Genomic DNA, 24,669 nt, shown 5'->3' with positions numbered 1-24,669 from the left:
ATGGAAGGGACCATCAGAGATCATCTAGTCCGACCCCTCTACCAAAGCAGCTCCATCTAGACCAGGTCACATAGGAATGTGTCCAGGGAGGTTTTGAAAACCATCGGGAGGGAGACTCCACACCCTCCCTGGGCAGCTGGGGCCAGGGCTCCCTCATTTCAGTGGAACTTTTTGTGTTCCAGCTTTTTTACATTGTCCTGTGTCCTGTCACTTGAGACAACAGAAGAAAGTGCGGCCTTATCCTCCTGACAAACACCTTTTAAATACTTGTGTTAATGAGATCCCCCCTCAGCCTTTTCTTCAAACAGCGCTTCTTTCATAAATGACAGTGTGTATGCCTGTTGCACATGATGAGGCTGTCCTGAAAGTCACCTTCTAGGATAAAGAGACTATTTATTTAAGCAAGATTATGCCACTATGGCCCTTAAAACAGCTCGAGGCTATATGTCTCCTGATACCCTTTATCTTAATATTCTGCCAACCACAGCCAGAGAGTACAGGACATTTAGAGGATGTCTAAGAAAATCACAGGGTTAGAGGGTGAGCAGGTCATGGACTTTGTTGTGTGCAATGGCAGTTCTTTTGCCAAGGCATCAGTGCAGCACAGACACTCGGCCTCAGCATTTATTATACATACTTACTTTAAAACAGTGACATACCATGTTTTTTGGGGAATGAGTGCACGTCAAGTACTACGTAAATGGTAAATGACTAACCACAAATCTATTTGGCCTCTATCTGTCCCTCTGGATATAAATTAGTTTTCCTTTAACAATCTTCTCTGGTATTTCGTTGAGTAATTTTCTTTTCAGGAGTGGATAAGAAAGAGTTATTTTCTTTTGCAAGTGAGAACATACTGTAATTTTCTTGGCTATGAACAGATGAGGGAAAAAAACCACTCTTGGAAAATCTATGTTTCCATTAAGGACAGCTGTTGTTCAAAGTAGTAATATTAATGATCTTCTAGGTACACTGAGAAGACTTTTATTAGTGTGGGCTTTTATTGGAAAAGGATTAAGGCTATGTTTCTGTGGAGCTCGGGAAAAGAGGACTAAAGGGCTGCTTGTTGAATTGGCTTTTATTTGAATGTAATTATTTTTTGCTCCTGAGCAATTATAGGTTGTAAGTTTAAATAATTGTCAGGGTGCCTACAGCTTTCTATTGTTGTCTAAAATCTGAGATTATAAATAAAATAAGTAATATGAGATTACTTTTTCTGAATATGTCTATGGCAGTTAATTTAACTTAGCAGTAGTTATCAGAAAAAGGAAATAAAAGGCAAGATTTCTATTCCTTGCAGTAAACAAACTTTGTAAACAAGTTATTATTTTCTGCAGCATAGCCCTGAAGGTGATTCTTATTTTGCTGGTAACAAAGCATTTGTGGTGCTTTCCTTTTATAATGGTAGAATGCATTTTGTTTTGCTTCTGTATATTTCAAGCTCCCTTTAGATTAGAGAGATTTTCACAAGACAAGGGTAAGACTTTGTTATTATTGCAGAGATGAATTTATATGAAAGATAGAGTTTCAAGAGAATCAAATGGATTACACAGCCCTGATGACATCTCTTATTTTATGTGTACATCAAGTTCTACTTGAGTAGCAGAGCACTAAAGTGTGTCAAATGACCGAGGATGATCTAAAATGAATCTCTGCAAAGTGTTGGAATGCTTAGAGCAGAGGAAGATCATGAAACGATTTGAAAGCTTCAAATCAATGACTGAAGTAAAGATGTGGTGCTTTGCAATGAAGCAAATAATCAGGTTGATGATAGGACCATGTAGCTCTATCTCAGTCTCTTTCAGGTATTATTGTACCAGAGGTTCTTTTTATCCCTAACAGACGTTTGAAAGGTAATATATTAAGAAACTACTCCCTTTTTCAAAGGAGATAGAAAAGTGACTAGACTGAATTTATCTGTACACAAGCTAACAGAATTTATTATTTATTGACTATATCCTTGGAAATTCTGCTGTGTTCATTCAGATTAAGATTTGGTTCTGTTTCTCGACACTTCAAAGGTATGATGCTTGTATTCATAGTCACCTTTTTCATTGATTCAAGAGTTTATTTTGTAAGAAAACTTAAAAAGAGTAAACAGTTAAAGGAGTCAGAACTTTAACCATAAACCTTGTGTCTTTGGGACAATTCAGTCATCGTCTTTGTGGCCAAGAAATATCAGCTCCCTACAGTACGTTTAAAGATTACTCTTTAATTGATTAGACAAGAAAGACATGCAATTTCAATCCTGGTATTTTGTACTTAAGGGCAGATTGTTCCTCCTTTCTGAATAGCACTTCTCTGCAGGTCATAACTGATTTTGGTGCAATATTGTTTTTTGTGTGGTTCAGGTGTTCATGAAAAATGATGTCCAATTGTTCTCAGCCATAAGCATTCAGTCAGTTGCATTCTCAGATCCCCAAAAAGGAAAGAAAACATGTGTTTATTCATTTCCAGTTCTTGAATTGTACAATTTGTGACAGTTCTCTTTCACATTTATGGAATGTACCGATATGAATGACCTTGTAGATAGAAAACTAGACTTTTGGGGAAGTTACTATTTTGTTCTTCGTTTGTACCCAGAACCCAGTGCAATGGAATTCTAATGTGTGATGAAGGCTTTTATATGATGTGGTTTTGAAACTAGCAATGCCACTAACGAAAGAAACAAGCCTGAGAGAGAAAATCTTTTTTAGTCTTCATTCAGGCTTGAATTCCCAAAGCCTCCTTCTCATCTGTTTTTTTGCAGTTCTACACCTGTCTAAATGTACTGAAATCAATACTGAGTAAACAGAATTAGTTCCATTTCATGAACTACAAATTTCATGAATTACAAAGTAATTTCTATATAAGGTAGAAATTGAACTATTTTTTTGAATGAATTTATTATTTCTCTTGCTCTGTGCCTATTCTTGACTGATTCTGTCCTCAGCCTCACAGATATGAAGATTGTCAGTTGATATAGCTCAATATTCTGATACATTTTCTCTATCTTTGGAAGCAGCTCTTTATTTTGTCTTATTTCCATGTTTGTATTGCAGCTATATGCCACTTAGAGAAGACAAAAAGGTGAAAATGGCTAAATTTTATTTAGATGAAGTTTTACTAAAGAATACAACTAAATCAGCTACAATTTTGGAAGGAAAAAGTTAGAAAATCGATAGTTTTATCAAATGATGCTTCCATCACCCAACCCGCAGCATGACAAAGGGGTCTTTTAAACAAAGATCAGTTAGTTTGGAGCCTTTCCAAAAGGGATTCTTTGCTTTACTTTAGCACCACTCATAACTCGGTTTTGGAGTATTTCAAGTAGTAATTCAGAAATTATGATTTATGTGAGGCTTAATTATTGTGTGTAGAATGCTTTGATGTTTTTGGATGAAAGGCATTCACTATATATGAATTTTTATTTGCTTTATTTGCTTTCTAGAGGAGGCAAAAACATGGTTCCTCAGATCCAAATGTTTGTTGCCAGCCTTACTCCTATGACATGTTCCCATGCTGATGTCCTTCTGGAAGATGGGAAGTATAACCTGAATAGTTCAGGTGCAGCTCACAGGTGGAAATTATGTTGCACTGTTGCCTTCACAGCTCTGCCAGGTAGAGGCTTGTGTCATAGGTAAAAGGAAATTCTGGTGCAACTCTGAAAGGTCAGAAAGTTTGACCTCTGCTGCTTTTACGTATTGTCCTTCCAGTGTGTGATGAAAACCTTTCAGATCAGCATAAGTGATTTTTTGAGTGGGCTGTATCTTCCGCTTTTATGGGAATTAGGGACTTGAAGTTTTCCAACAGTGGGTTTTGATGATGGAATTTTCTTATTCTGTGGACTCACCAGAGAGCAGTTTTGTTGACCTTCAGGATAACATTGGTTTAAATATTCCTGATTATTGGGTGGGGAAAGAATACTGAGGTGACACATGTATATCCCTGCTCTCTGCTGGTTAAGATCAAAATTGCATTTAAATAGGAATATCCGAAACCTCTCCTAATGTAACTGAGATTTAGAGCAACTGTGGTTTGTGCCTTATTAACATTCTTGATATTGACTTCAGATTTATTTCAATCCTGTTGATTTTGTATTCTTTAAAACATGTAATGTGCTTCTATGATGGATTGAATAAACACGTTTTAAGATTCATTTTCTCTGTCTCTCTACTGCTTTCCCCAGTTTGAGTGCTGTTGTCTTACAGAGTTTTTCAAAAGTCATACTTATACTTATGACATATTATGCATATTTTTCATTCTAAAAGCATGGCAGTTTTTCTCTTGACAGTAAAATATTCCCTTTCTATTATGATAGTCTGCTTTTCCTTCTACAATAATTCTAATCTGTTGTGCAGATTTTATACAAACATACATACATACATACACAAACATGTGCCCACACACACTTTGAATGTCAGCAGCTACCATACTGGCATAAATGAATTTCTTGGACATTTGTTAATTTGAATGAACATGAGGCTTCTGCTTCTCCTATGGAAAAAGAAGCAAACCCAACAGTTTCTCTGGGAATTCATGCAGTGTGAACAGAACACATCTTGGCAAAATGGTGAGCCAAGAAATTCCTCTTTAGTTGCTCTGTTAGGCAAACTGCATTTTAAATTTCTTGCCGAGGGCTTTGTTTGACTTGCCCCAGGCAAGCTGTTCAACATATTTATCAACCCTGTTGTAGCATTAGAGCCAACGCTTATCTAGGAAGATCATCCGCTTAATGCCATCTGTCATCAGGAGTTTTATTTCTTTCAGCTGAGCTTGTTCTCCATTTCACTTTTTTGCGGTCTTTTTTTTTTTTTTTTTTTATTCTTCCCAACCATTTTTTAGTTGATTGTTTTCTGGTGATCTCAAATATTCTGTGTTTGCTCAGGTATTCTGTCGTTGCTACATGTTAAACCCCTAAAGACATCAATAATACCGTTTTATGTTAAATCCTGATTGATAACATTAATCCTATATGCATCCAGATGGCTCACCAAAGCGCCCTACATATTACAGTGTTATGTAAAAGGCGATATAGTATTTCAATCTGAAAAAATTTAGAACAAAGACTCTAGGGTAATTCATGCTGTATTTTTATCTGGGTGTCTATGAGGACATGGCTTTGATAATTTTGGATTTTCAGACCCTTATTAACGGTTGTGTAAGTGCACAAGCAGTATGTGTTAAATAATCATAGAATCATAATGGTCAGAAAAGGCCTTTAAGATCATTGAGTCCAACCACTCACCTCACACTGCCAAGCCCACCACTAACCCATGTCCCTCAGCACCTCATCTATGCATCTTTTAAATATCTTCAGGGATGGGGCAGCCCATTCCAATGCTTAATAACCCTCTCAGTGAAAAACTGCTTCCTAATGTCCAATCTAAACCTCTCCTGACACAACTTGAGCTCATTTCTTCATGTCCTTCTTGTTCATTACTGGAGAAAAGAGATTAACCCCCTCTAACTACAACTCCCTTTCAGGTAGAGGGCGATCATGTCTCCTCTCAGCCTCCTCTTCTCTGGGCTGAACATCCCCAGCTCCCTCAGCCACTCCTCATAAGACTTATGCTCCAGACCCTTCACCAGCTTCATTGCCCATCTCTGGACATGCTCCAACACCTCAATGTCCTTCTTGTAGTGAGTTCATCTAACACGTATTCACTTGCTTTACACATGATTGTGAGATCCAATTCTACTTTGGATTTGTGTCTACAATCCTAGTGAAGCCAAATCGACTGGCATATTTCCCTGTAGAGAACAAAAGTTAATTTTCTGGAAGTCTGATGCTATTGAGTTATATAAAGTCAAGAAAAAGAATTGTAGCCAGGTGTAAAACCACTGTGTATAGACTAGATACAGGCTGGATGTTCTCGTGGGTTGCCAGAGTGTCCCGATCTCCTGGTTGTCCAGACTAGGGAGTCTGGTGTGTCCCATCACAGCTTCCTTGTTGCCTGTTGCCCATCTTCTCTTTGGGAGAGGGAACACAATGGTCCTAAGCAGGGTCTCATCCTGACCTTTCATAGTGAAGCCAAGGTACCCACTTCAACCTGTGAAGTATAAAAAAAATAATGGTCTCCACAGTTTCAGAGCACACAGCATAAATATCTCTTTGGCTCAGTACTTGGAAATATCAGTACTTGGACTGACTTCAATCAATCAGCTGTACCAACTGCTCTACACAATTTTTTAAAGAGAAAAATGCCAATCACACTCAGTTAGTATTTGGCAGAAATGTATGAAGCGAGCATTATTATATAGGTATATAACTTGCTGAGGTTCAATTTATTCCTTCCAACTGGAAAAAAAAAACCATTTCAGTTCAAAGCAGCTGAGCATTCCCTCCTCCAGATTTTATAGAGGTAACTAAAGCAATCATATTCAAAATTTGAGCCAAGTCCTATACTGGCCAAGAGAAGCGGGAATACTGGCAGCTGTGTCTTCAGCTCCCGGAGAGATGCTGGCTAGAGCAAGATGCATTGAGGTAGGCCAGTGGGATGTACTGTTGGCTGTCCTTTAGTGCTTCAATGTATAGGAGCAGCCTGTGCCCCCAGCTACTTTTGGCTGGGTACTGTAGCATTTGAGCAGCTGGCAGAATCGTTGCTTCTAGGGTTTCAGAACACAAGCTGGCACAAGAGCCAGTCTCTTCTGTCTAGTGTGCTTCTGAGCTTTGGATAGATCCTGTCCCACTGCTTACTCTGATCTGGGGTTAGGGAAGAGGTTTCCAGGGCACATTGCTCTTTGTTCTCTCAGCGTACCAGCATGTTTTGTTTTTCTGAGTATATATTTAAAACTGATATTTCCCCCTACTTAGTGGAATCATACATTCTAAAATCCTGTTAACAGAAGGAGGAACGGGATCTATATCCTTTGCAGTTCGTCTTCTGCAGTGAAGCATTTCTATCAACCTGGCATTGAAACAGCTTCTTAATCTGCTGCATGGAAAGGTGCCTTGAAGTGTGGGTGTAGGGTTTGCAGGCGTAAGGCCAGAAAAGACTTGGCTTGCCAATGAAATAATGCGTTCATTCTTCAGAATATGACAAAAAGAGTCTTCTGGATGTTCTGTTGGGCTGCTGGGAGGGCAAGAGAGGGAGAATGCTTGTAAAGAAAGCTGGCAGGCGTGAAAGGTCGTTGGATAGTCAGGCAGAAGTCAGGTTGTATACATACCTGATGCCCAGTGGAGAAAGATTCACCACAAAGGTAAAGGACAAAAAAACCCCCACAATTAAAAATAGAAGTTCCATAAATGAAAATACCATATAGGTGTACATGTTTGAGAGAAAATATGAAAATCAGCCAGTATATAAACACAATACACTTGCTGTGAGTTTCTTTTAAATGGAAAGCTGAGAGTTTCTGATGCATGAGCCTTCTTTAGCAGCTATGGAGCTCTGAACATAGTAGAATTACATTAATAGAGAATGGGTGCATCATATGAGGTTTTAGTTTGGATCAGGAATGCCTTTCTGATGCAAATTCACTACTTGTGCTGATTTACCTCAAGAGATCATCAATGGGAATTTTCATTAGGGAACGTGCATGGAAACCAGACATTATTCAAAGATTTAATAGGAACAGACACTGGAGAAAGGGATCACAGTGAAGGTCAGAAAAGACTACCTTTGCAGGGTCATGCAGTTTCTTGTGTGCTTGAACAACACATCTTGAATGTTGCATCATTTTCAAACAAGTTTTCCAACCTGTTTTTTTTTTTTTTGTTCTATGTGATGGCTATTGCATGCAGTACACAAAAATATGTTACAAGCTACAAATGTCATTAGGATAGAATCGTACAATCATAAAATCATTTTGGTTGGAAAAGACCTTTAAGATCACCAAGTCCAGCACCTCCCCTCACACTGCCAAGCCCACGACTAACTCATGTCCCTCTGCACCTCAGCTACACGGCTTTGCAATATCTCTGTAATTAGCAGTTTTGCTTTAGGATTCATCTGACTTACACTGCAGCAGAGACTTCTACAACTAAGCTAGGCACGTTAGGTGAAAGAGCTGCAGGAAACCATTAGCAGACTATGTAGTATTAGAGGAGTGGAGGTGAAGATTGGTAGATGGTTCCACAACCAGGTACCAGCCCCCCCTGAAACTCAAATGCCTTGGACCCTGGTAATAAAAAAACGCAGGACTTCACTTCATAACTCTCCTTCCAGTGTGCCAATTATAAATAGATATGAGGCATTAATGATGGTGGACATAGACAAACAAAGTCCAGAAGGGGAAAACTCAGCAAACAATTCACTACCACTCTCCATCATTTTTGAACATTCAGGACAGGTGAGGTGCCTGAGCACTGCAGAAAGGCCAATGTCACTCCAGTCTTAAAAAAGGGCAAGAAGGAGGACCCAGGAATCTACAGGCCTCTCAGCCTCACCTCCATCCCTGAAAAGCTGACGGAACAACTCATGCTTAATGTTTTCACTAAACATATGAAGGAAAAGATGGTTATCAGGGTGGGTCAACATGACTTCACCAAGGCGAAATCCTGTCTGATCAAACAGATAGCCTTCTATGAGAGTATAATTGGCTGGCTAGATGAGGGAAGAGCAGTGGATGTCATCTACCTTGACTTCAACACGGCCTTTGATGCTGTCTACCATAACATCTTCATCAGAAAGCTCATGAGGTGTGGCTTGGATGAGTGGACCAAGAGCTGACTGAATAACAGAGCCCAGACGGTGGTGATCAAGTTGGAATCGAGTTGGAGGCCTGTGGCCAGTGGAGTTCCACAGGGAACAGTTCTGGGGCCAGTCTTGTTCAACATCTTCATCAGCAACCTGGATGAGGGGACAGAGTGTACCCTCAGCAAGTTCCCGGATGACACCAAAGTGGGAGGACTGGCTGATTCACCAGAGACTCTGCTGCCATTCAGCCAGGTCTGGACAGGCTGAGAGTGGGGCAGAGAGGAGCCTCCTGAGGTTCAACAAGGGCCAGTGCAGAGTCCTGCACCTGGGGAGGAACAACCCCCTGCACCAGGACAGGCTGGGGATGACCTGCTGGAGAGCAGCTCTGTAGAGAGGGACCTGGGAGTGCTGGTGGGCAGCAACTAAACATGAGTGGCAATGTGCCTTCGTGGGCAAGAAGGCCAATGGCATCCTGGGATACATCAAGAAGAGTGTTGGCAGCAGGTCAAGGGAAGTTCTCCTCCCCCTCTCCTGTGCCCTGGTGAGGCCTCATCTGGAGTCCTGTGTCCAGTTCTGGGCTCCTCAGCTCAAGAGAGACAGGGAGCTGCTGGAGAGAGTCCAGCACAGGGCTACAAAGATGATCAAAGGGACTGGAGCATCTTCCTAATGAGGAAAGACTGCGGGAACTGGGACTGTTTAGTCTAGAGAAGAGGAGACTGTGGGGGGGGAATCTCATTAATATTTACAAATATCTAAATAGTGGGTGTTAGAAGGTTGGGACATCCTTTTTTTCTGTTGTATCTAGTGACAGGACAAGGAGTAATGGAAAGAAGCTGGAACACAAGAAGTTCCATTTAAAAATAAGGAAAAAAGTATATTATTGTGAGGTGAGGGAGCCCTGGCACAGGCTGCTCAAGGAGGATGTGGAGTCTCCTTCTCTGGAGGCGTTCAAAACTCACCTGGACGCATTCCTGTGTAACCTGATCTAGGTGAACCTGATTCTGCAGGGGAGTTAGACTAGATGATCTCTAAAGGTCCCTTTCAAACCTATCATTCTATGATTCTATATTAGTCTCTTTTATAGTTGTGAAAGAGAAATAGGTAACTTTCAGATACAAATCACTGTATTTTGGGGGATTTGCTACAACTGCTGATTCAGAGACTTTCAAGTTTTTGTAATGACTGAAAACGGGGTATGGACTTATTTCTCTTGCCTTAAAATATGCAAACAGTTACATTTTGAGATGTCTGGGAACATTTTGTCTGGTTTCAGGATGCCTTCAGAAATGTATCTCTCCTGAGTCTTGTGTCATTTATGTTAGCCTTGTGTAGATAGATATCTTGGATATTCTAAAGCATATCAAATGACCCTGAATGTCTCCATCTAGGCAAATAAATTAGTCCCTGAATGCATGAGCTCCTGTTGCAGTCGATGGAGATATAGTCAATATGGTAAATGTAATCTTTAAAGCTATTCATCTCACTAGAAAGTAAGCACCTGGGGTTCAGTACTGCTGTTTATCTCTGTGAATATTTCAAAATTATTATGGATTATCGTTAACAATGGGATACTTATCTTTCTTACCAGAGTAAGACTTTGCTTTCAGTATTTTAGAAAAATACTTCAGTTTATGCTAAATATTTTTTACAAATATGCAAATTATTTGAGTTGCCTATGGAAACACATGTTCCTTGGCTGAGCATCAGGCTGTGTACAAAAAGAGTTGTTCAGAAGATAGTTATGTGTATGCATATATAAAGAGAATAGTTTGAGAAAATGGATATGGATGCTAGAAAGAAGTAGGGGTACTAGCATTTATTCCCAAATTGTATGATTGATTTTTTTTTTTTTAGGGAAGAATAAACCTTTAAAGATTGTCATTTGAATACTTAGTTTTGAAGTTCAAAAGCAAAAAAAAATATCTTTACATACTGTTTGAAATTCTGATTAAGAATCAATCAAAACCCATCACTAAAAGAATAGTTTTTGTTTTACAAATTAGCAATTAAAAAGTGACAAATATCTTCAATGCTTAAACACTCTTTTGCAATACTCATTATGTTCAAGTAATACTTTTTCTGGGAACACAAGTATATTCCCTGTTATTTCTTCTATCTCTATTTTTTTTTCTTTCTCTTAGGAATGCCTCCAGAAGCTCTATATCTAACTCTAAAGCAGCACATTCACTTCACAAGGATGGAAGATTACGCAAATTATTTCATGAATAGTTTAAAATCACATTCATGTTTTCTAGTTTCAAATTATAATACGAGTGGCTTATTTTGCTTTTATGTTTCTTTTCCTACTGTTTTTGCTGTCTTTTTTTTCCTCTGAGCTTTATTTAATGATTTATTTTAATTATTTAAATTATTTCTTTCTTGGTTTTCTTACCAGAGTAGTAATTATTAGGGGAAGTAAACTTTTTGTACTACAGGAGCAAGTGAAGTCTCTGTTTGAGGTTATTTCCCTATTTCAGTAGTCATTGTTCGTGTTAAACATGACTTAATGCAGCCGGTGCTCTGAAGAATAGGCATTCCCTGAGCTGATGTGTCTTAACTCCAGAATATTATGTAGGGGTTTATTGTTAACATTTTTCTCCTTGTGATAATTTCTCAGTAGAACCTGGCACCACTTTAGCAGAATAACAAACATCATCCAGTGAACATATTAATACTGTGGAAAGCAATTTAGTATTGTATTGTTGTAAATTATGTCCCTTTACTAGCAGGTTGCTTTATTTTGACAAAGACTTCAATTTTATCTGTTCTCATGGATGTGAGGATTTATTGTTTGTGCAAGGTGCAAGCATACTTGAGAAATGATGAGAACAGTTCACCAAGAGAATAAAATGACTCTCTCTCAGAGGAAGGAGAGCAGAATGAATTAGAACGTAAATGGGAAGAAGAAAAAGTGAAAGAAGCCATGATAAAGATGTAGGTCACTAGGTCAGATCAACAGGTCAGAGAGGGTTATCAGTGGGAGAATCCTGAATAATAGTTATTGGTCAAGGAGGCACAGTGACCACTACTGTGATGGGCAACACTTTTTTCTGTAGTGTTCAGTGACAGGACAAAGGACAATGGACAAAAGCTGAAACACAAAAAGTTCCACTTCAACTTAAGGAAAATCTTCTTTACTGTAAGGGTTACAGAGCACTGACACAGCATGCCCAGGGAGGGTGTGGAGGTTTTCAAAACCAGCCTGGACGTGTTCCGGAGTAATATGATCTAGGTGGACCTGCTTGAGCAAGGGGATTGGACTAGACGATCTTTAGAGGTCCCTTCCAACCCCTACCATTCCATGATTCTGTGACTCTGTGCTTCTGTGGTCAGTAATTTCAGACTGGGCAGTTGGGGATTTATGAGCATTAAAATTCTTTTCCTGGGAAAAGAATGCATTTCTACTTGAAGTTGGGCCTGTACCTGATCTCTGACTTGCATTTAACTTGTGTCCTTACTTTTGTATTACTCATTTGCACTCAGGTGTAGGGCTAGGAATATGTTGTGGGAAAAAATTTGGCATAGATGAAATAGCCCAATTGCCACCTCACAACATATCTGTCCAGACAATACTAGTTTGGTAAATTTGCTACAGAGTCCTTTCTGCAAGGGTCTTAGCATCACCTGGTGCAGGCACAGGTGAGATATTAGGCAGCTGGAGTTCAAACGTCCCTTGTAATATTAAGGATGCACAGCATTGAAGTGTTAGTGTTGGACTGAAGTTCATTTTACATGCTTAGCATGCAGATACAGCCTTAGGATCTAACAAACAATTAACAAAACAAATTAAAAGCATTCTTGGAAGATATCTAATATAGCCTAAATCTGCCCACTTCTATGTGAGTTTTGATGTCCTCTTCTGCTCTCCACCTAAATCCGACTACCAGAAAACTGCTGAATGGTGCCTATTTTTTCAGGACAACAAGTCATGGGAAGCAGAAAAGAACCTAATGGATTCTGAGACCACCAAGTTTAGAAAGTTCTAAAAGATAAGCAGTATAACTGGGAAAATATATTAGTTATTAGTTATTAACTGGGAAAGAACTGATATTATTAAAAAATCAAAGGCTTTGTCTAAACTAGGTGATCAAAGTCTGTCTTCACAATGGACCATGGACCATGTCCCAGCTCACTACTCTAGGCTACCTCTCATCTGTGACACGACTTTACACTGTCTCCCTTAAACTGACTTCTGACTTCTGTGAGAAGGAAACCTGAGTGTCAGGGATTGCTCATGTTCTCCAGTTACCCTCTTGATTTGAACATGATGAGACCAGAACAGCTGTTTGTACTGTGCAACAGTACTACCTGACAGGAGGTTGTGGCAAAACTGCCACGGTTGGTCTCTACTCCCGAGCTACAAGTGACAGGACAAGAGGAAATGGCCTCAAGTTGTACCAGGGGAAGTTTAGGTTGGAGATGATGAGCAATTTCTTCCCCAAAAGAGTTGTCGAGCCCTGGCACAGGCTGCCCAGGGCCATGGTGGAGTTGTCATCCCTGGAGGGATTCCAAAGCTATGTAGCTGTGGCTGAGGGACATGAGTTTAGCGGTGGGCATGGCAGTGCTGGTGGAATAGTTGGACTCAACAACTGTAAAAGACTTTTCCAATGTAAATGACTGTGATTCTGACAGAGTGCTATGTAAAAACTGTCTCATCCTGTATCAGTTGACTAGACCTAGGGGCATAATTACTGGATAACTTCTCAGTGTTAGTAGAGATAAAATAGTGACATCAGGTACAGAAAGAAACTGTAGTTTAAATCACCATTAGATAAGTGATGTGAGAGTGCCTGAAAAATTTCTCAATTAAGAATTCTTGATTATTCTTTCTGAAAAAATGAGAGGGAATTTCAGGAGAGATCCTACAGCAGTTTGCCACCAGCCTAATTCAACTGAGGAACCCAAGTTGAATAGCCACAGCTATCTCTGTAGTCAAGGGAGAATGACTTATTTGATCAGCAATTTATACCTTCTGTGGGCTGAATTGTCCTCAGGAAATGCCTGTCTCTTTCCATGGTCTCCAGGAGCAGGCCAGGCTGCTAATTTATGAGGCTTGGTTGAGCACCTGAATTAGGAGAAACCTGAGTCGTTACTTCTGTAATTTTTGGTGCATTACAACTTTAATTTGAAGTTAATTTCTGAAGTTTCAAAGAAAGAATATGCCTTTGTGAGCCACCAAAGATGGTAGAAGGGACAGCTTTGTTTTTCCAGTTGTCTTTTGAAAGAAGATTTCTGTTATTTTTTAGCCCATCATATCTGCAGTGTTATCAGTAGGAAACCCATCTTGGATCATTGATTTCTAAGTGTATTTAAAATTTAGCTTGTTTTTTACTGCCTTTTATTTCTAATGTTTTAAGGTTATAATAAAAGGAAGTTTGTTATCACTGAAAGATAAACTACATCACCCATAATCAGAGATAAGCTAAACAATAGTAGAGTGTTCATGACATATTTCAGCTTTAGAGAGTCCTCCAATTTGTAGCTAACACCTCTTAAGTATTTAAGCCATCAGAGAATTGTGAATGTTAATCTTGTTTGTTCCTTCCCCCTGGCTTACATACAGTGAGCTTGATTCCTATTACCAGGAGGGTTTTACTAATTTATACCTGTTGACAGTCTGATGTCCTTTGATAATTGGCCATGTGGGTGAATGACTACCAAAATTTTGTCTGAACATCAAATATGTGCATGCATAAATTGTAAAATTAAAGCATTTTTCCTCTTATGTAGCATATAATTTAATCCATTCTTTCTGACATATTTATAGTCTGAATACACCTGAAAGCAGAACATTTAATAACTGTTTGCCATTAATACAAATTTTGGGGTTTTGATCAATTGCTAAAGTAAAAATGGTGCTATACAAATATTGCAATTGCAGTTTGCGTGACTTTTTTTTTTTGTAATGTGCTTGCTTGGGCCTGTAGTGGTTTAACTCTGCCTGGGTGTTCACCAAGTCATTCTATAACTTTGTTTCCTCAACTGGACAAAGGGAGAGACAAATAAAACAACGAGTGGAGATAAAGGACAGAGAAATCACTCAGCAACTATCACCACGAGCAAAACAGACTCGAATTGGGTCGATTTGTTAATGAACAATCAAAACAGAGTAGACCAATGAGAAATAAAACCTGAATTTTTAAATACCTCCTCCCACCCTTCCCTTCTTCCCAGGTCTATCCCTTCTCACCACCAGCACCACAGGAGGACAAGGAATGGGGGTTATGGTCAGTCCATCACAGATGGTCTCTTCTGGTGCTTCCTTTTAGGGGGAGGACTCCTCATAGTTCCCACTGCTACAGTGTGATATCTTTCACCACAGGGCAAGAGTTCTCCATGAACATCTCTAACATGGGTCCTTCCCACAGTTCTTCACAAACTGCCCCAACGTGGGTCTCATCCACAGAAAAACAGTCCCTCAGGAACGAGCTGCTCCAGCGTGGATTCCCTCACGGGGTCACAAGTCCTGACAGCAAACCTGCTCCAGCCTGGGCTCCTCTCTCCACGGGTTCCCAGGTCCTGCCAGGAACTTGCTTTCCTCTGGTGCCCAGGCAGCTCCCCCTCCTCCTTCTCCACTGATCTTGGTACCTGCAGAGATGTTGTTCTCACATTCTCACTCCCTTCTGATGCTGCAGCTTTGCCTCTGTGCAGTAACTTCATCCCCTTCTCCAACCTATCAATCTCAGGGGTGTTACCTCCATTGCTGATGGGCTTGGCCACCTTGGTCATCGGTGAGTCCATCTCAGAGGTGACCGGCACTGGCCCTGTCACATACAGGGGAAGGTTCCAGCAGCTCTTTATTTAAAAAAAACCCTTCCCTGTAGCCCCTCCACTACCAAAACCTGCCCACAAAAATCCACTACAGGACTTCTGAACTCTTATAGATTTTTTCCTCTGGGATGTGTTAAAATTCAGAAACAGAAATAAAGCTTTAATTGAGTTGTGCTCTGATGCAGAGTGTATAGTTACTCTAGGTGTAATCTTGGGAACCATTTGACTATCATGTGCTGGCTATAGATGTTACTTCCACTATGGACTGTATTAATTAATATACAAATGAGTGACTAAGTCTTGAGCAGATTTTGACATATTGATTTGTACTTTACATGATATTTAGGTATGGGCTGTTTCTGGGGAGCTGAGAGGAAGTTTTGGAGACAGAAGGGAGTCTACTCCACTCAAGTGGGCTATGCAGGAGGGTATACTCCAAATCCTACCTACAAAGAAGTCTGTTCAGGTAAGTTTTTTGGTTTTTTTTTTTTTTTAAAGGATTATGCGTAGAACCCTGCCAGATTGAGTGACAATGAAGGGTAAAATAAGTGACTGCAGCGACTGAATTAATTTGATATTTAGTCAAATCTGGTATTGATTTTTCATCCTGATCTGCAATGAAATGTATCTTATGTCCATCCTATTGTTTACTCTCATCAGTTAATGTCTTAATGTATGTACAAATATTCTGAGGAAAAAGAAAAAATAATTTCTTCAGGAAATGAGTTCTGTTTCAAGCTATGCAAATGTGTTCCTTAGAAAAAAGTATGACTTTTGATTTTGCTTTCATCTGTATCTGAGTATAAACAAAAATCAGAAAGCACACATTCCTTCTTTTCCTTTCCGTGTAGCCAAGAGATTTTATGGAGAAGTCTAAATTTCTCATTTGTGTAATTATTAACAATTTGCTCAATTTTTATACAGTTCAATGCATAACATCCTATCATTCCTGTGTCAAATCCTTGCATATATTTTTCATTGCACTCTTACCCTAATCCTTCTCCAGTACTAATAACCCATTACAGTTTTCTTCTGTGATCTAAAACATAGAACCAATGGCAGCCAACTGACTAATGTTGCTGTTAATGCAAAATCATGCTTTCCTATACTTGCTGGAGGAGAACAGCTTGGAAGTTTTCATTTGGTTTATTTTCTTGTTAACACTTTTTATGCCAAATGCTGAAGTCTATATACAGTTCTCACTGACAATCTGTCACATAGGCTTGAAAGAAAAAGTTTAAAAAGTTGAGTGACACAAACAAATAATGGACGCTTGAGTACCTCAGCAGAAGTGCTGCAAGGCATCCAAAAAACGAGACACTTACTGGAAATAGTAAAAAAAAGTGAAATTAGCTGTTTTAAGGTAATATAGACTAGACTAGATTTGACTGTTTCTGTTGGAAAGGACCTATAATGATCATCTAGGACAAATGTCTGACCACTTCAAGGCTAACAAAAAGTTAAATCATGTTGTTAATTGCATTGTCCAAATGAGTCTATTTTATAGACAATAAGGTACTAATTAGAAATAACATTACAAATGCTAAAGAAAATATTTAGATTAGAGAGAATGCATTCTCCTGAGTGCAAATGTTTATTGTAAATAGCTGGAACAAAACCAAAAACCAGGACACTAAGCCTTTAGCATTAACTGATACATAGATACACAGCACTCCTGCAAAACATTGCAATAAGGAGCTTCATCTATGTAAGCATCAGTGAAGCCTGTCCTATGTATTCAAGTCATAGAATCATAGAATGGTAGGGGTTGGAAAGGACCTTTAGAGATCTAGTCCAACCCCCCTGCAGAAGCAGGTTCACCTAGATCAGGTTGCATAGGAAAATGTGATCCATTGTTCCTCATACTTCTGCAGTCTTCTATTTTGTACTTTCTTAATTTGTCTGTGTTGAGGGGAGAGCAGTGGATATCATCTACCTCTAATTCAGCAAGTCTTTTGACACTGTCTCCCATAACATCCTCATCAGAAAGCTGATGCGGTGTGGCTTGGATGAGTGGACGATGAGGTGGATCGAGAGCTGGCTGAATGACAGAGCCCAGAAGGTGGTGACAACACAACAGAGTCAAGTTGGAGGCCTGTGGCCAGTGGAGTTCCACAGGAGTTGGTTCTGGGGCCAGTCTTGTTCAACATCTTCATCAACGACCTGGATGAGGGGACAGAGTGACCCTCAGCAAGTTCCCTGATGGTACCAAACTGGGAGGACTGTCTGATTCCCCAGAGGCTGTGCTGCCATTCAGCCAGATCTGGACAGGCTGAGAGTTGGGCAGAGAGGAGCCTCCTGAGGTTCAGCAAGGGCCAGTGCAGAGTCCTGCACCTGGGGAGGAACAACCCCCTGCACCAGGACAGGCTGGGGGTGACCTGCTGGAGAGCAGCTCTGCAGAGAGGGACCTGGGAGTGCTGGTGGGCAGCAAATAAACATGAGCAGCAACGTGCCTTTGGGCACAAGAAGGCCAATGACATTTTGTTATGCACTTATAAGAGTGTCAAGGGAGGTTCTCCTCCCCGTCTCCTCAGCCCTGGTCAGGCCTCACTATATCCAGTTTTGTGGGGTACTATGTCCAGTTCTGGGCTCCCCAGTTCAAGAGGAAGAGGGAACGTCTAGAGAGAGTCCAGCGCGGGGTCACCAAGATGATCAGGAGACTGGAGTATCTTCCTTATGAGGAAAGGCTGAGGGACCTGGAACTGTTCAGCCTGGAGAAGAGAAGACTGAGGGGAGAACTCATTAATACTTACAAGTCTTTAAAAAGTGGATGTCAAGAGGATGGGACAACACTTTTTTCTGTTGTATCTAGTGACAGGACAAGGGGGAATGGACAGTAGCTGGAACATAAAAAGTTCCACTTCTACTTAAGGAAAAACTACTGTTAGGGTGTGGAGCCTCCTTCTCTGAAGGTTTTCAAAACCTGCCTGGACATGTTCTAGTGTGACCTGATCTAGGTGGACCTGCTTGAGTAGAGCCTTTGGACTACATTATCTTTAGAAGTCTCTTCGAACCCCTATCATTCCATGATGCTATGATTCTATGATATATGGTCCAAGACCTATCTGGTAATCATTAGCTACTTTGTTTAATACATTGGGTATTAAATAATTAGATTGTTTATATAGAATAGGAATGTGCAGTACAACTTTTCATTCCCAACACACTCATGGTTCCAGTATGCTGAAGGTAGTTATGATGAACTGTTGCTTTTTAATCCTAAGATACTGAGTGCTGGCTGTTGGCCAAGGAGAGATGTGAACATAGGACAGGATGTTGTAGTCGGAGAAGTAGGAAAAAGGGGCCATCCCTTTCAATTCTGAGCAGTATAGGCTGGTTTTCTATTTCAGAGTAGCTCCATGGTATGGTGAGCTTTGTGTTCGGTTGAGATAACTCTGAAAGCTTTTTACAGTTACTTTATGTTTTGTAATTTACCAACACTGAAGAAAAATAAAAATGACAATTATATAATAAGAATCCTGTAATAAAGAAATGGGGAAAATCCTTGAAGTCTATTTTATGATAGTTTCTTTTAGTTAGATTTGTAGTGCTAAAACACAGCTGAAGATATTTTTCTAGTGCTTGTTTCTATACACATTTGCATGATGGATGTTTATATGCCTCCAGATGCTGGACACTGGAGGATTTTTTCCTCAGAGATATCCAGAAACATTAGCACATGTTTCATAGCCTTGTCTGTGTGAACATAAATGGGATGTGCTATACATTTCTGTTCCTAGTTGTGCAGCTGAGCTGAGTTTGAGAATTTACTGATTTCTGCAGACTATTTTTTTCCTACTGAGCTTCCTTTAGGCATGTTTGATTCCTTTTTTTTTTTTTTTTTTTATTTGGCAGGGTTTTTTCATCTTTGAACATACTTCTTGGAAGTCTCTTTAAAGACACCTCTCACAAACTCCACTAAGATATTGCCATCTGACTGCTTCTAGTTGCCATAGTTTTCACTGAGAAGAACGGTTCTTATGAAATAGTAGACTTCAGTTATGCAGTGTGTGATTGCCACTTTCATATTCATCTGTTCTGGCAAGATTGTATCTATGGTAAACACTTAACAATCATGTCTTCTGATTCCAGCTCTAGAAAAGACATCCGAGCCTTCTAGACAGTATCCACATAGAAAATCTTTGATCTTTTGCTTTCAGCCCAAACAGTCCTGAGAATCTAGGCAGGAAGTTATTTTAGTCCAAAGCCCTTCTGATATTTGTCTCTGTAGAAAAAACCAACAATTCTGTGGATGAAATATTGATAATTTCCTCTAAAAGCACGTTGTCAGCTAGATCTCTGGCAGAATGATGTGGATTTACTCTTCCTCATACACTCAAAGCATATCATCCAATGATGGGGCTTTTTTGATTCAGTTGCCTAAATGTAGGATTTCTTACTATTTGAGATGTCAGAGAATATCCCATGTGCCATTCTGTAGTCATGTATGACCGTTTTTCATGGATGACTCAGCTGTCCTTGGACATGTCAAAAGTAACTAGATGCCTATATCTGAACAGTGAACTAAAATCTAAGGTACATTCTATATCTATATCTATATCTATATCTATATCTATATCTATATCTATATCTATATCTATCTATCTATATATATATATAAAAATCTATATGTACATCCACTATCCACACTTCTATTAAAGCTAGAAGACATAGGCCATGCACAGATGATTTGTGTGCATATTTGCTGCCTAGATGTTGTGGAGGCAGGGGAGTGTGTGCCTGCTGAGGCACAACAATTTCCATTCTCTTGCTCTTGGATATTCTTGGATGCATGTACTGTTCTTGATCATGTATCGATCATCTTATCTATGTGTGTTGTATATCAGAGAATTACAATGAATCATAAAATCACAGAATGGTTCAGGTGGGAAGAAACCTTAAAAATCATCAAGAAATCTTAAAAATCATCAGGTTCCAACCCACTCTTGTGGGAAAAATGTCTTTCACTAGATCAAGCTCCTCAAAGCCCCATCTAACCTGATCATGAACATTTCCAATGATGAGACATCCTCAACTTCTCTGGGCACCCTATTGCAGTTTCTTACCACTCCCATTTAAAAAAACAAAAACAAACCATCTTCGTAATATCTAATCTGAATCTACTATCTTTCAGTTTAAAACTGAATGCGGCCCAGGATACCATTGGCTATCAGTGTGGACTGCAAGCATACATTTCTTAATCATATCTATTTTTTCACCTGCCATCACCCTCCAGTTCTCCTTCACGGGGCTACTCTTCATCCATTCATCACTCAATCTGTATTGTTACTATTGACTGCCCTGGTCCAGGTGGAGGACCTTGCACTTGGCCTTGATGAACATAATGAGGCCCACTTCTCAAGCCTGTTGAGATCTCTCTGGATAGTATCTCTTCCCTCAAGAATACCAACTGCACATTCATCTTGTGTGACTCACAGACTTGCCGAGGCTGTGCTCAATTCCATGTTAATTATGTCATCATAGAATCACAAAATCACAGAATAGTGAGGGTTGGAAGAGATGTCTAGAGGTCATATAGTCTAAACCCCTTGCTAGAGCAGGTCCACCTAGATCAGGGGGCACACAAACACATCCAGACAGGTTTGAAAACAGAATCTCAAAGTCTGGAAGGAACCTCGAAATATCATGTAGTCCAACCCCCTGCCAGAGCAGGATCACCTAGAGTAGGTCACACAGGAACTCATCCAGGTAGATTTTGAATGTCTTCAGAGAAGAAGCCTCAACAACCCACCTGGGCAGCCTGTTCCAGTGCTCCATCGTCCTCACACTGAAGAAATTCTTCCTTGTATTTCTTAGGAACCTCTTATGTTCCAGCTTACACCCATTGCCCCTTGTTTCATTGGACATCACTGAGAACAGCCTGACCATCCTCCTGACAGCCACCTTTTATGTATGTGTAAACATTAATGAGATCACCCCTCAGTCTCCTCTTCTCCAAGCTGAAGAGCTTCAGCTCCCTCAGCCTTTCATCACATAGGAGATGCTCCACTCTCTTAATCATTTTGGTGGCCTCCTTGAGAGAATGAGACTCCACACCTTCCCTGGGCAGCCTGGGCCAGGGCTCCCTCACCCTTACGGTAAAATAATTTTTCCTTATTATTTGTAAATATTAAAGAGATCCTCCTGCAGTTTTCTCTTCTCTAGACTAAACAGCCCCAGTTCCTGCAGTCTTTCCTCATAGGGAGGGTGCTCCAGTCTTGTTAGCCCTGCGCTGGCCTCTCTCCAGCAGTTCCCTGTCTCTCTTGAACTGGGAAGCCCAGAATTGAACACAGGACTCCAGATGAGGCCTCAGCAGGGCAGAGGAAAGGGGGAGGAGAACTTTCCTTGACCTGCCCACACTCCCTTCATGCCCCCCAGGATGCCATTGGCCTTCTTGCCCATGAGGGCACATTGCTGCTCATGTTTATTGGCTGCCCACCAGCACTCCCATGTCCCTCCCTGCAGAGCTGCTCTCCAGCAGGTCACCTGTCCTGGTGCAGGGGGTTGCTCCTTCCCAGGTGCTGCACTGTTACAACACTAAGTTGGTAACTCATGAAAACTTAAGCCTCTAAAAGCAAACCTCCAGTCTCATAAGCCATGAAGAGCACCGTGTCTCACCACTCTGCTGGGAAGGTAGGAAAGTCATGATCCTGCTTGAAAGGGTCAGATTAGAGTTATGCTGTTCAGATGTAGAACAGGTCATCTGAAGATTCTCCTATCAGATGATGTGATGTTGCCTTGCTAAATTGATGTTTAAGAGATGTTTATCGAGTTACTTTGAAGCTTATGAACACAGTGCTGGAAGATTATTTTTACATTTTGTGTTGATAACTATACACATGAAAATCTGAAAAGGCATTCTGGAGTGCATGAAGAATTTTGAGCTATTTTTGGTTCATTAGCCTAATACGTAAATACACCATATTTGGCCAGCATTAAACAACGCAGGATGTTCATTCAGAATGAAACATCTTTTCCTATTTTGCTTACAGATGTTCAGAACAATTCTGTTTATCTGTTTATTCATAAGCTTTTTGAAATCTACATAGCTCAAGTGGCACTGAAATCAGAAGTGAAAAACTGCTGTTGTTATTCATAAACTGGTTATGTACAATGTTACCATATAAAATATGCAGCTAATGATGATTTTATTAAAAACAGGACAATTTATAGGCTTGTGGTTCAAGCTGTTAACATCTAAGCAGGTCATTTTATTTTGTTTTATTTTTTTCCTTCATTTATCTTCAATGACTATAAAGTAAGACAAATAGTATGCATGTTTATTATCCAATATTAGTTAGAAGGCTTAGTGAACATAGTAGTAGATTTAGTTAAACCAATTTGCAATCTAGTCAATCCTCAGTACATTTCTGAAGCATATTATGTTGTACAGAAGTCACATTTCTTAATGTGACTTTGATTCTTAACGATGCAATATAAAAGTGTGCCACATTACTTAGTTTTTGTGTTGAGTTATATTAAATACTTTATCGTGGTGCCATTTCATATTTCCTAGGCAGAAAACTCACGTTTTCTAAGAAATACTATTGCCTCTTGCATACTGATTAGTCTTTTGACTTATATATAGTTGTTCCAGTTCTCCTTAAGATGTCTAGGCTTCCAAAGGTCATTCAGAAAACTTCTAAATATGTAATGGAAGAGAGTGGAGAAAAGCAAAATTAATTTCTTGCTGTTGTCTCTTTTAACCCGTTGGTCAGCTGGCGATTTACAAGTTTACATCTCTACTTCATCTTAGTTGCACTTGAAAGAGAGAGCAAGACAGCCATTGAAGTCCATAGCAAGATAATTATTAGAATATCTTTGCTTTAAGAAGGAAAATGTATGTGGAAGCTTTCACTCCAGGGTATAAGGCTAATCAGACTAGTGTTTTCCATGAGTTATTAATGACAATGTAGAGAAAATGTAATATGGGAAAAGATTTCCTTCTCAGATTTCCCATTCTCTGCTAAATACAGATGAATGCCCTATGACAAACTATCAGACAGTGCCTTATATTACTTGAAAATCCACCTATTTAGACATCACAACACTATTCCAAACTGAGTCTAATTGGCTGAAATGTTTAAATGTATAATTAAACTACAAATACTCCCTTTGCTTTCTGTAGCTTATAAAGGGATCTTAAGCTTTTCATGAGCAGAAACTAAGTCCACAATATTAAAATTTCCAAGCAGTAATGAGAATGGCTCAGAACATTTTCTTTTATTATTAAATTGCTGGCAAGATAATAGATACCTGTTGTGCTTTTGTCTGTTCTTTTTTCTGAGAAGAACAGGATATAGGAATTTTAATGACTTACAGATTCTGTGAAGAATATGTGTTCACCATGCACTTGATCTGTACAACATGCCTTGACTACTGGCCAATTGCTCCATCTCTCCCCTCTTTTTTGCTTGGTTCACCTGTGAGGAAGAAAGGAAAGGTCAGCCAATCAAAGTACAAAATAGTGTATGAATCAAAGTTAATGTCATGTATTGTGAATATTGGTGCTTTGTATATTTTTTGTAGCAATTGAAGAACTTGATTTTACAGAAAATACATCATTTTTATTAACTAGTGCACAGAATAAGCTGTGTCTCTGTAATTGTGAGCCTGTAGTCCTAGGATTCTCTAAGATATACAGACAAAATCTTGATATCACCCTATTAACTATAATTTGTCCTCCATGCAATTGCTAAGTCATGAAATAAAATGAATGTACCAATTTAACTTCACAAAATAATTTGTAAAGGTGATAGCAGATGCTGCTGCAACGTTAAAACCTTGGTAACAAGAAATATAACAGTTGCATTAAATTTCAGTTACCTGCTATATTGCAGTTCTACCTAGAAAATTGTTGACATGACTGACATGTTCTTTTTCAACAGAAGAGCTTCTTATTGACCAAGAAAACTTCATTATACCTTAGTGTACCAGGATACAGAAATGTGTTCTGTAGATTTGTCATTTAAAAATAAAAGGAACAAACATTTTTTTACCAATCATTGTCTGAAAAACAAAAAACTCCTTGTCTACAAGGAATGGTGGCTGCTCTGCTTGGGGAGTTCTGCTACATCATTAACCAAAGTTGTTCCCAGAGATGGATGCCTTGTCCCTGGAAGTGTTCAAGGGAAGGTTGATTGAGGCTTGGAGAAACTTGGTCTGGTGATAGCTGCCCATAGCAGGGGAAGGAATGGAATGGTGTTTAAGTTCCTTTCCAACTCAAACCATTCTATGATTCTAATATTAAATTTACATTTCCATTTCAGAATTTGAC

At 39.5% G+C, this 24,669-nt stretch overlaps 1 protein-coding gene across 1 annotated transcript in view; it reads left to right on the top strand.

The window, feature by feature from the left end:
• The window catches only part of MSRA (methionine sulfoxide reductase A), a 301,880-nt gene that overhangs the window by 128,960 nt on the left and 148,251 nt on the right, over positions 1 to 24,669 (top strand). The window contains exon 3 of the mRNA XM_061990033.1: positions 15,739 to 15,858. Coding sequence (XP_061846017.1) covers positions 15,739 to 15,858 — 120 coding nt within the window. The remainder of the gene's footprint in view (positions 1 to 15,738; positions 15,859 to 24,669) is intronic.

Source organism: Colius striatus, chromosome 2, assembly GCF_028858725.1.
Source record: "Colius striatus isolate bColStr4 chromosome 2, bColStr4.1.hap1, whole genome shotgun sequence".
In the NCBI taxonomy this organism is placed as follows: Eukaryota; Metazoa; Chordata; class Aves; order Coliiformes; family Coliidae; genus Colius; species Colius striatus.
Note: the sequence above shows the minus strand (reverse complement) of the source record. Positions and strands in the feature narration are given on the sequence as shown.